The 10,843-nt window shown below is 30.8% G+C and overlaps 1 protein-coding gene across 1 annotated transcript; it reads left to right on the top strand.

Moving 5' to 3' along the window:
* The first annotated feature begins 6,474 nt into the window (after positions 1 to 6,474).
* On the top strand, positions 6,475 to 10,266 carry LOC136223761 (uncharacterized). Its single transcript, XM_066011923.1, has 6 exons — positions 6,475 to 6,832; positions 8,983 to 9,081; positions 9,160 to 9,268; positions 9,369 to 9,440; positions 9,569 to 9,574; positions 9,872 to 10,266. The coding sequence occupies exons 1-6, from the start codon at positions 6,651 to 6,653 to the stop codon at positions 9,989 to 9,991; spliced, it is 588 nt and encodes a 195-aa protein (XP_065867995.1). The 5' UTR covers positions 6,475 to 6,650; the 3' UTR covers positions 9,992 to 10,266.
* Positions 10,267 to 10,843: the final 577 nt, after the last annotated feature.

The raw sequence follows: 10,843 nt of genomic DNA, 5'->3' as shown, positions 1-10,843 counted from the left end.
AATCTAGTATAAATACCCCCACCACGAGGTATTCTAGGTACAATTTTCTAACCCCTACTTCGTGATTATTGTTTATTCTCAGAATATTACTGACTTTAGCATCAGAGTGTCCTCGGCCGACCCCAACGACGCCTCACAAGGACGTATTCCAGTGAAGGAAAATATGCAAGATATCACCTATATAGTTATTAAACATTATATGGTGGTTTGTACAAAATTGTTAGTATTTCAAGAGTTTTTAATAGGTGAACAAATAAAAATGAAACATGATCATAGGACAAGTTGTTGGAAAATATTAATTAAAAATATTATTATTTGAATCTCTTCAATTTCTAAAAATATTGAGCATAATGACTCTAATTACTAGAATTAATTTCACATATTAATTATAAACGTTTTTATAGTGAGTGGTTACAATTATGATTTAATTATATTTAACTAAAATTAATTTATGAAATTAATTAATTAATTTATATGCCTATATCTTGACATTCTCTTTGATTTTTGAAAAAAAATGAGACAAATATAATTCTCTCTTAATTTATTTTTTGTCCTCCATTTTTTTTATTCCTTTGTTTGTTTTGTGTCTTGCTTTCGAATTTCAAGAATATATGATTATTATAAAATAGTAATAAAGTCAAAAAAGTGATATCTGCTAGCTTGATTGATATTGTATATAGTGAAAGAATGAAAAACAAATTGATAGAATATCTTGATGAGATATTACGAGATGAAAATAGGAGAACCCATATATGGAGTTATTGTAGCCTAATGAATAATTGAATTCGATTGGTGATCATGAAATTCCATCAAGAAAAATGATTATCATTAATATGAACTTGTGTAATTTTTATGAATGTTATTTTTTTATATGTAATTGAAGTTTTTTAATGCAAATGCTAAATGTATATATGTAACATATAAAATTATACAAAAGTAAAATATGTCAATTTATTTATCTAAATTATAGAAAAGTTTCATATCTCGTGCATCGCACGAGTTTTCAACTAGTAAATCAACATTTACATAACATATATAGTTTCTTTTGAATTGTATCACAATTTCTCACATGATATTTACAAAAGATAACTCAATTAATATGATTATGATTGTGTTTTTCATTACAAGAGGATCGCTATAAGCCTAGAAAATAACAACTAAGAGCATCTTCAAGAGACTCTTAGTGCACTCTCTAAAAATAATATAAATAATTGACTCTTAGGTGTCGTTTGGTTCGTGGAATAAAATCAAATGGAATAGAATGACTATTCCAAAGGAATATAATAGGAAAAAATGAAATAGAAATTCCTAGGAATAACTATTCCTATATTTTATTGGTGGAATAAAATAGAATGTAATAGATAGTTTTTTTTATTCAAAAGACAACACTACCCTCAAATGTAATGTCTTATTTCTTTTAAAATTTTAATTATTACTATAAATTTTTCAAATATTTAATATATATAATTTTTAAAAATATCTAAAAAAACAAAAAAAAAAGGAAACATGAAAGACGGAAAAAAACACGGAAAATTTTAAAAACGAAAACCAATAAAAACATAATCATAAAAACGTGAAAAGCTATGAAAATGCAAAAATAGAAAAAACATGTAGAAAAAACTCATGAAAACAAGAAAATGCAAAAAACACAAAAAAAAACATAAAAAGATGTGGAAAACATGGAAATGTTAAAAACACAAAAATATGAAAAACATAAAAATGTGAAAAAAAAATGTAAAAAAATGTGAAAACACAAAAAGTGAAAAAAGTGAAAAAAAGTTAAAAACACGAAAATATGAAAAATGCGTTTATTACGTTTTTTCATATTTTCATGTTTTTTTGCATTTTTTTCACGCTTTTTCATGTTTTCCAAGTTTTCTTGTTTTTGGTGTTTGTTCACATTTTCGTATTTTTCGCGTTTTGTCACGTTTTCGTGTTATTCACGTTATTGTATTTTTTTGCATTTTTTTTGTTTTTTCACATTTTCACGTTTTAGTTTTCCGTTTTTCGTGCTTTCATTTTTTTCGCGTTTTTGTATTTTCCGCATTTTGTTACTTTTTCGTGTTATTCACGCTTTTTTATGTTTTTCGTATTTTTTTACGTTTTTGTGTTTTGTTTGCGTTTTTTGCATTTTCATGTTTATCTCGTTTTTCACGTATTGTCACATTTTTATGTTTTAGCATTTTTTTACGTTTTCGTGTTTTTCGTATTTTTTTTATGTTTTCTTGTTTTTCGTATGTTTTCACGTTTTTAGTATATTTTGTGTTTTGTCATTTTTTCGCATTATTCATGTGTTTGCTTTTTTTTCCCTTTTTCATGTTTTTAGCATTTTTTTTTTGCATATTCTCATGTTTGTAACTTTTTTCCATTATTCACGTTTTAGTGTTTCATATTTTTCGTATTTTTATATTTTTTAACTGTTTTTCTCATTTTTTCCATTTTTCACGTTTTTTATGATATAAATTATGGATTCGCCAAAATATATAGGATTTGAGAAATGGGCTAGAGAAAAGATTGATGATTTAATGGAGGGTAATTTTATAAATTACAAAAATACAAAATTAGGAATAGGCTATTCCTTTGATAAATTAAAGAATAGCTATTCCATGAAAACAAGGAATAGGGAGGGATTCCATGAAATAATTATTCTATAAAAAAATATTGAACCAAAGGTGGGAATAGCTATTCTATTCCCTCTCTATTCCGCGAACCAAACGAGCCCTTAGTGGTTTAAAAGTGATTAAGACATATCATCTCCAATAATACATTTTATATTCAGTCCTTATTTATTATTTTAATATTAAATTTATTAATTATTGTTATATTTATCAATAGTGAGAGGAGAGAGACTCTCCAGTAATAAATTATGAATAAAAAATGAAATAAGGAGTCACTAAGAGGTTGAGAGAGACTCTCTATTAATAGAGATGATGGAGAGACTCTTAGTGATCTAAGGAGCCACTAAGAGGTTGGAGCTGATTTTTAACTCTTCCTCCTCAAATTTTAACTTAAGAGCCAAATGAGGAGGTTGTTGGAGATGCTCTGAGAAACAATATTCTGATTGAGATTAAAGTCACAACAACCCTTAAATAAAATGTTTTGGATGCATGTAAGAAGTACATCACACTCGTGATGACCCTACGAAAAAGACAATATGTAAATCGTCATTAATTCTGCTACTCTGTTTCATTCTTTAAAAACATGAAGAAAGCGGATACTCCAAATCCTATCTCGCAAAGTACAACCGTAAGTAGTGGCGAATACAAGATTATTCGATTGGAGGGTCGATTTTACGTGTGGTGTGTACAAAATTGCTAAATCAATGTCTAATAGAAAAAATCGAATTTAGAGGGCTTAATAGGCAAAAAAAAAAAAGATTTAAGAAATATCTAACAGGCCAAAAAAATTAGAAATTTGGATTTAATGAAGACCTAACAGATAAAAAAATTATAATTTTAGATTTAGAGAGTACCTATCAGTACATGGATCAATTTTGAGGTGTTAATTCAACATCTGATCTAATTTCTTGAAAACAGGGGGACCGGAACCACCATATCTTCAAATTTTGTGGAGACAGGAGGGCCAAAACTATTCGTGGCTATGGTGGTTTCGGCATCCGGAGGGGCCCGGGCCCCCCTGTCTCCGCCCCTGACCGTAAGAATATATAGATAATAGCAAAAAGTAGAAAAATAAACCTTGTGGTTACACCTATTTTTTATCGGCACCCTTGTAGTTTAAAAATTTACAAACTGGTACCTTGAGGTTGCCAAATTGACTAACAGTATTAAAAAAAGTCAAAAGTCAAATAGAAAAGAGTTAATTTTGTCCTTATATTTATTTATTTTATAAATTAACTCCATTATTATCTAATTATTACAAACAATACAGAATAAAAAATAAAAATCAATTATATCATCTTCTCTATTTCTTTTTAATTTTTTTTTGTCTTGTTTCTCTTTAATTTTTTTTGTCTTGTTTCTCTTTCTTCTCTCATCTTGTTAATGTTTTTCTCTCTCGAATAAAAATTGAAAATTAGGAATATGAGGTCTCTACTGAGAGCAGATGTCATCACAGCTGCTAGTCCTTATCTAATGCCAACCTTCAAAACAGCAGTCACTAAAATCAACATTTAACAACACCACATTCCATATGCATTTTGTCATACACATGAAATGGGACAAAAACGAATCACAAAGAGACAAAAAAAAAAAAAAAAAAAAACAAACCATCAAAGATCCCCTCACTTCAATTTTAGATAGAATAAATGCCTCATAGAAATCTTCGTCCGAGTAAAATCAAGATAGGAGGCAAAAACAAGTAATAGGATCTGTAATAAACACAGTTGAGAGAAGCGAACGAGAAAGGAAAGCAGGAAAAGGAAACGGAAATGGAGTTCTTCATTATTCATTAGTTTCCATTTCAGTACTATTTACAATATTAAGATAATTAACTACCGTACAAGATCCTCCCCAGAAAAATCGATTCCAGCCACAAAGAAAAATCAGAAACAACAGAGAATTTTCAATTTCCAAAACAGATTGATGAGGAAATAATAAAAAAAGTTAGAGTTTAAGAGAGAAAAAAATTAACAAAAATGAGAGAAAAAGAACAAAAAAAAAATAAGAAATTAAAGAGATCGAAAAAGATTGTGTAATTGATTTTTATTTTTTATTTTGGAGTTTGTTCATGATAATTAGATAATAAGGTGGTTAACTTATAAAATAAATAAATATAAGGATAAAATTAACTTTTTTCTTTTTTCCCTTTGGCTTTTGACTTTTTTTTAACACCGTTAGTCAATTTGACATGTATTTGCTAACGGAATGAACCTCAAGGTACCAGTTTGTAAATTTTTAAACCACAAAGATGTTGATCAAAAACATATTTAATCACAAAGTTTATTTTTATACTTTTCCCTAGATAATATTAACATAATTATTATGATATGTAAACCAATTGCCACATGTATCAGGTTGTCTATATAAAGCTTTTAACATAATATATGATATTGATTGTCAGCTAACAACCGACTCTAATATCTAGGTATTGGAGTCAATTGTTCTAACAACCGATTCCAATGACCGCCTTTAGTTAAAGACTCTATTATTGGTGTCGGTTTAACGACCAACACCAAATATTATCGTCGTCCCCTTTGGCCATAGTTGTATAACCGTGACTACTAACGATAAATGACTGTAACTATAGGTCATTTCTACGCCAATTAATATAATTACAAATACCAATAAAAATATACGAAACTGTTTCAATTTATCGACAAACTAATTTAGAAGGTCTGTTGTGACAGTTAAATAACAGTCAAATCGTTTTTTATTTTAATTTTGATAACGTAGGGCTAAATTTGATCTTATTTAATAATATCATAATTAAATTTACATCATTTCATACATTACAGCTAAATCTGCAATTCTTAAAAACGTTGGAGTTAAATTTAAGGGATAAGGTACCAAAATAGACATAGAGTTTTTAGGGAAGTACCAATTTAGGCTGAACGTTCAAAATAGCACCAATATATGCTTAACGTTTACAACATAATATCAATTTAGGTTTAACGTTTACAATATAGCATCAATTTAGGCTGAACGTGCAAAATAGCACCAATATAGACTTAACGTTTATAAAATAATACGAATTTAAGCTTAACGTTTACCAAATATATCCAATTTAAACTAAACATCACAATTAAATTAACCATATTATATTCTTTTCCTATTAACTTTATATGTTATCTTTTTATTTAGTTCTGTTTTCTTATTTATTATAATATAATTAATTAGTTTTCTTGCCCATTAAAACTTTATATTTGTTTTTCATCAACCATTTCATGACTCCTAAATTCCATGACTCATGTAATATATGCAAACTAAAAGTAATTGAATATCCACAATATTTCGAACACTGAAGTGTTCGAAATAAGTGTTCGAAATATTGTGGATATTCAATTACTTTTAGTTTACATATATTACATGAGCAATGAAATTTAGTAGTCATGGAATCATTTATGAAAAAGGAGTATAAGATTTTAATGGGCATAATAAATAAGAATATAGAACTAAATAAAAAGATAACATATAAAATTAATAGAGAAAGAATATAATATGATTAATTTAATTATGACGTTTAGCTTAAATTGTTTATATTTTGTAAAACGCTAAGCTTAAATTCGTATTATTTTGTAAACGTTAAGCCTATATTGGTGTTATTTTGTACGTAATGCCTAAATTGATGTTATATTGTAAACGTTAAACCTAAATTGATATTATATTGTAAAAGTTAAGTCTATATTAGTTCTATTTTGAACGTTGAGCCTAAATTGATACTCCCAAAAAAACTTTAGACATATTTTGATACCTTATCCCTAAATTTAATCTTATTCTTTTAACAAATAATAAAACAGATGCCAAAGCTCAATACTTTAACAAGTTCAGGGGTACAAAATACAATTTTGACTTTTGCAAAATAAAAAACCCAATCTTTGGAACTGTACATAAAAATTACAGTAGGCTCCCCAATTGGTGTTAGCTTTGTTGAGTTTTCATCACTATTTCTCCTTGGATCTGTTCCGCCAAATCTGAATCGAGATCCACCTTATCGCCGCCACCAGCACCATAGGCCACATCCACAGCTAACCAATGGACAATCTCATAAGCAAGCCGTTAATTGCTTTGCTAGTGGCTCTCTTCTTGGTTTCGTCATCGCTCGCTACCACAGATGTTCCTTTCATAGTGGCGCACAAGAAGGCCACTCTCAACCGGCTTAAATCTGGTGCCGAACGTGTTTCCGTCTCCATTGACATCTACAACCAGGGCACTTCGTAAGTTTCTCCAAATCTAATTTTACCTTGTTTATTTATTTTAGAAAACTATCTGGTTAGATCTACTCTATAACCTTTTTATTCACTGTTCATATTCGCTCATCGATTGCGTGTTCAAGATTGCATGTTAATTATTGGCAATACTCATGCGTTTATTTATTATTTTATCTGTTTGGATGTTGGAGCAAAGTAATTTAAGCTTAGATTCAAACGATTTTCTGCTTTCCTCAAATTTTAATATATTTTGACTTTTATCAGCGATCTAATACTAAGATCTGCAGAGGAATTGATGACATTTTGATGCATTTGTCCGAATTCCTTGATGGAATTGGTGAATTAATTTCTCTAGAATACAGGATGGGTAACTTTTAGGTTTCAGGGGGGTACTTCATCTGCTGTTGATTGTGCCAGGTTAAACCTAACTCAGAAGTGATTTTATGCTAACTGGTTCCCTTTAATCCTTGTGCGCACAACTATACTATCTTGGGTTTAAACTAAAGTGAATATCGGGAACTAACATGTATACATAACCAAAGCTACACTCGGTTCTTGAACAATTGTATGATATTTTGTAGTTCATTGAACTTTAAATTCTAGTGAAAGATTTCCTTGGTTAATTTGGAGGACTTTATTTTTTTTTTTTTGTGCGTGTCTTCATGGTATGAAAGGCATTTAGCCTGGTTTAGAAAATAATAGTAGCAATGAAATGAGCACCAGCTATGTCAGATCACAAGGCACACCTAGTACAAGTCTTATGCAGCCTACATCTAAGGTGCACCTACACAGCTACTTAAATTTAATTCAAAAGCTGCTTTTAAAGAGAGTTTAGTTTTCCCCAAGGTGGTATTCATAAGATGATTCAAGAAACTCAAATGCACTATTGATTTGACCTAAAGCACATAATCTTATATGAATGGAAGATTTTATGTATTCTGCAATGCTTTTTGGTTTGGATAAGGTCAATAGTATACTGCAGCTTAAATATATATTCAGATTGAAGAGTCATTACTTGAAATGATTTTGATAGATAGTGGATATTTAATAAGAAATTTGTGCTAATTGTGAAAGAATGAAAAGTTTATTCTTTTTTGTCCTGGTAAAGGGACACACTTTATGCTTTAACTGGCTTTGTTGTGGGGAAAAAAAGTTACTCTAAACGAGCATGAATATTTTTTCTCTTGGTGGAAATGGAGGTATTGAAAGGTGTGATTATGTAAAACTGCATCTAGATTTTTGGATTCAAGTTTGCACTTCGAAAACTTGTAGTTATTTCAATTGAAAGTGTGTTTTCTTTCCCCCCTCCCCTCTTGGAGTGTCTTGCAATAATTCTACAGGGGAGGCAGATGAATTGCATCTAGGAACCATGACAAAGTTGGCATCAGTAAGAGAACAGAATAGGTTCAGAGTAGCAATGGGGATCTTAGTTTTGAGTTGGCGTATTAAAGGAGTTCGCATGTGAAATGAATGATTCATCTTTTGTGTTTTGGGGCTTTTGCTTCATCATACCGCTGGACCAGGGAATAAGATACTCCGGTTGACAAGTTACATGGAAAAAGATGGACTGGAACTTGTCAATATGAATTTCATGATTATAATCTGATGAGCATATTAGAGCCTTTTGTTTTCAAGTTTGCATGTCCGTTGTTGCATCCAAGTTTCATTTGCATGTTATTAGATGGTGCTAATTGAATTCCGGATCGCTTGGCGGCGGCTGGGCACGAGGGGATGTTAGGTGTTTCCACCCTTTCTGATCCTCCTATCTATCTTTCTTCTCTCCTTTTAGAGGACCGAGTTGGGGTTAGCTTTCCTAGGCTGATCCCAGGTTAGCTTTTGTCTCGGTGTTGGTTTGTTTTCTTTCCTGTTTCTACCAAAAAAAAAAAAAGATGGTGCTAATTGAATTGTCCTTGCTTTCTACATAATACTTCTGTTTCAACCCTGCTGGAAATAACCAGGGATTTTTGTAGACTACTACATTTTTTTTTTTAAATAAAAAGTAGACTATTAGATTTACATGTTGCCTTATTATCCGAGTATTAAGTTATTAAGATAATTTCAGTGATTTGCTTAAGGTGAGCATGTATTACCTTATAGTTTGTCTGATAAGTTTGTTGTTTTTGTTCTTCCTTTAATATTTTCTGTAACTTTTCCAGGACCGCATATGATGTAAGTCTTGTTGATGATCGTTGGCCTAAAGATATATTTGATGTCATTGGTGGCAACACTTCACAGTCATGGGAAAGACTAGATGCGTGAGTCCCTAATTGCAGTAATAAGAGAGAATCTTTTTTGCATTCTGCTGTTAATGTATTTTGCTCTACATTTTGCAGTGGTGGCATCCTATCTCACAATTTTGAACTGGACAGCAAAGTGAAGGGAATGTTTTATGGTTCCCCAGCTGTAATTACATTCCGCATTCCCACTAAAGCGGCTCTGCAGGTTTGCCATCATGCTCCTCTATGTTATCTTTTCTCTTTTCTAAAAGAAAAAAAAAATTACCACATTAATATGTGTTTTCATTTTATTGCTGTGGTTGTAGGAGGCATTTTCAACTCCCATCATGCCTTTAGATGTCCTTGCAGATAGACCTCCAGAAAAGAAGTTTGAATGGGTAAGTTCTCTTGGAATATCAATCATGCTGTTGTTTATTTTTTTCTTTTGCGTATTTGTTCCTGTTTACTGATGATTTGATGTTTTCTTGTTCAATGTAATTACCTTGGAATGGGCAAAATTTTGCAGGCTAAGGTATGATTTATCTTTTCCTCATCTTCATTCTGAGCTTTGATGATTGTTAAGATATGCTTCCTGGAAATTGGACAGATCAAAATGACATGTGAAATAGGGAAAATAAATTCGCACTTCCTCTGTTTTGAAGTAAATTTATCCTGAACAGAAATTATTCAAAACACCAATGTTAGAGATTAGTTTCCACTGCTTAAGAATCATTTATAAGTTTGGTTGATGATCATTCACATTCATGTTTATGCAAACTTGGGAAGTTGGACCTTTCTCCGTACTCACATCCAAATTATTTGTTTGCAGAGGCTATTGGCAAAATATGGGTCTCTTATCTCTGTGGTCACCATTTTGGTTTTGTTTGTGTACCTGGTCGCCAGCCCCTCCAAATCTAGTGGTGCAAAAGCAAACAAGAAGAGGCGTTAATTCATACACGACTGACAAACTAATCGTCTATCTGTCAACGAACCTCTGGAATCAGGATTACATCAGTTGCTAGCTAAATGTCCTTTTCCTTTAGAATTAAGAACAATTTTCTTGAGAAATATCAGTTGCATAGTAGTTACAGAGCAAGTGCAATATGAATCCACTGATTTATATTGCTTTTTGTAAGGATTAATTTGTGTCGCCTTGGGCTTTTTACATTTTAAGATCATAGATTGCATGACAATTTTGGAATTTAGAAATAATTTGGCCATGAAGCATGATGTCACATCATTATATTCCACTCTGGATTAGATTTTGTAAATGGCTTCTGCCATGAAACTTTTATTGCCAGTAAGGTTGGCGGGCCAGATTATTGTAGGATGCTGTTAATGATATATTGCAGAAGAGATATTGCAGAAGAGGGTCACTGAGGAAGGGACCTAAAGAAATCTAATGGGCATGCAATTTGAAATATTGGCTGTGGTCTGCATTTCAAACCAAAAATGGGTCTCTTTCTCATGCACCTTAGAAATAAACGAGGGAGGGTAACATCATCATTTTTGCACAGCTTAGTAAAGTGTACAGGTTGAAATTTAATCTTTAATTTTTCACATAAATATCTTTTAATTTAGTGGTCATTTCCTACTAAACAAAATGATCGGTAATCTGATACCTCATTAATTTTAATGTGGTCTCCATTCAATATTGAATTATTTTTATATATTCTTAGTGATCTGAGCCAAAAAAAAAAAAAAAAAAATCATCATTTTTCACATAATTATAGTGGATTACTATACCTAGCCCCAATTTCACTCTTTCTGTCCTGAAAAAAGACGTAACCGCCCTTTAACT

This window comes from Euphorbia lathyris, chromosome 3, assembly GCF_963576675.1.
Source record: "Euphorbia lathyris chromosome 3, ddEupLath1.1, whole genome shotgun sequence".
NCBI lineage: Eukaryota > Viridiplantae > Streptophyta > Magnoliopsida > Malpighiales > Euphorbiaceae > Euphorbia > Euphorbia lathyris.
Note: the sequence above shows the minus strand (reverse complement) of the source record. Positions and strands in the feature narration are given on the sequence as shown.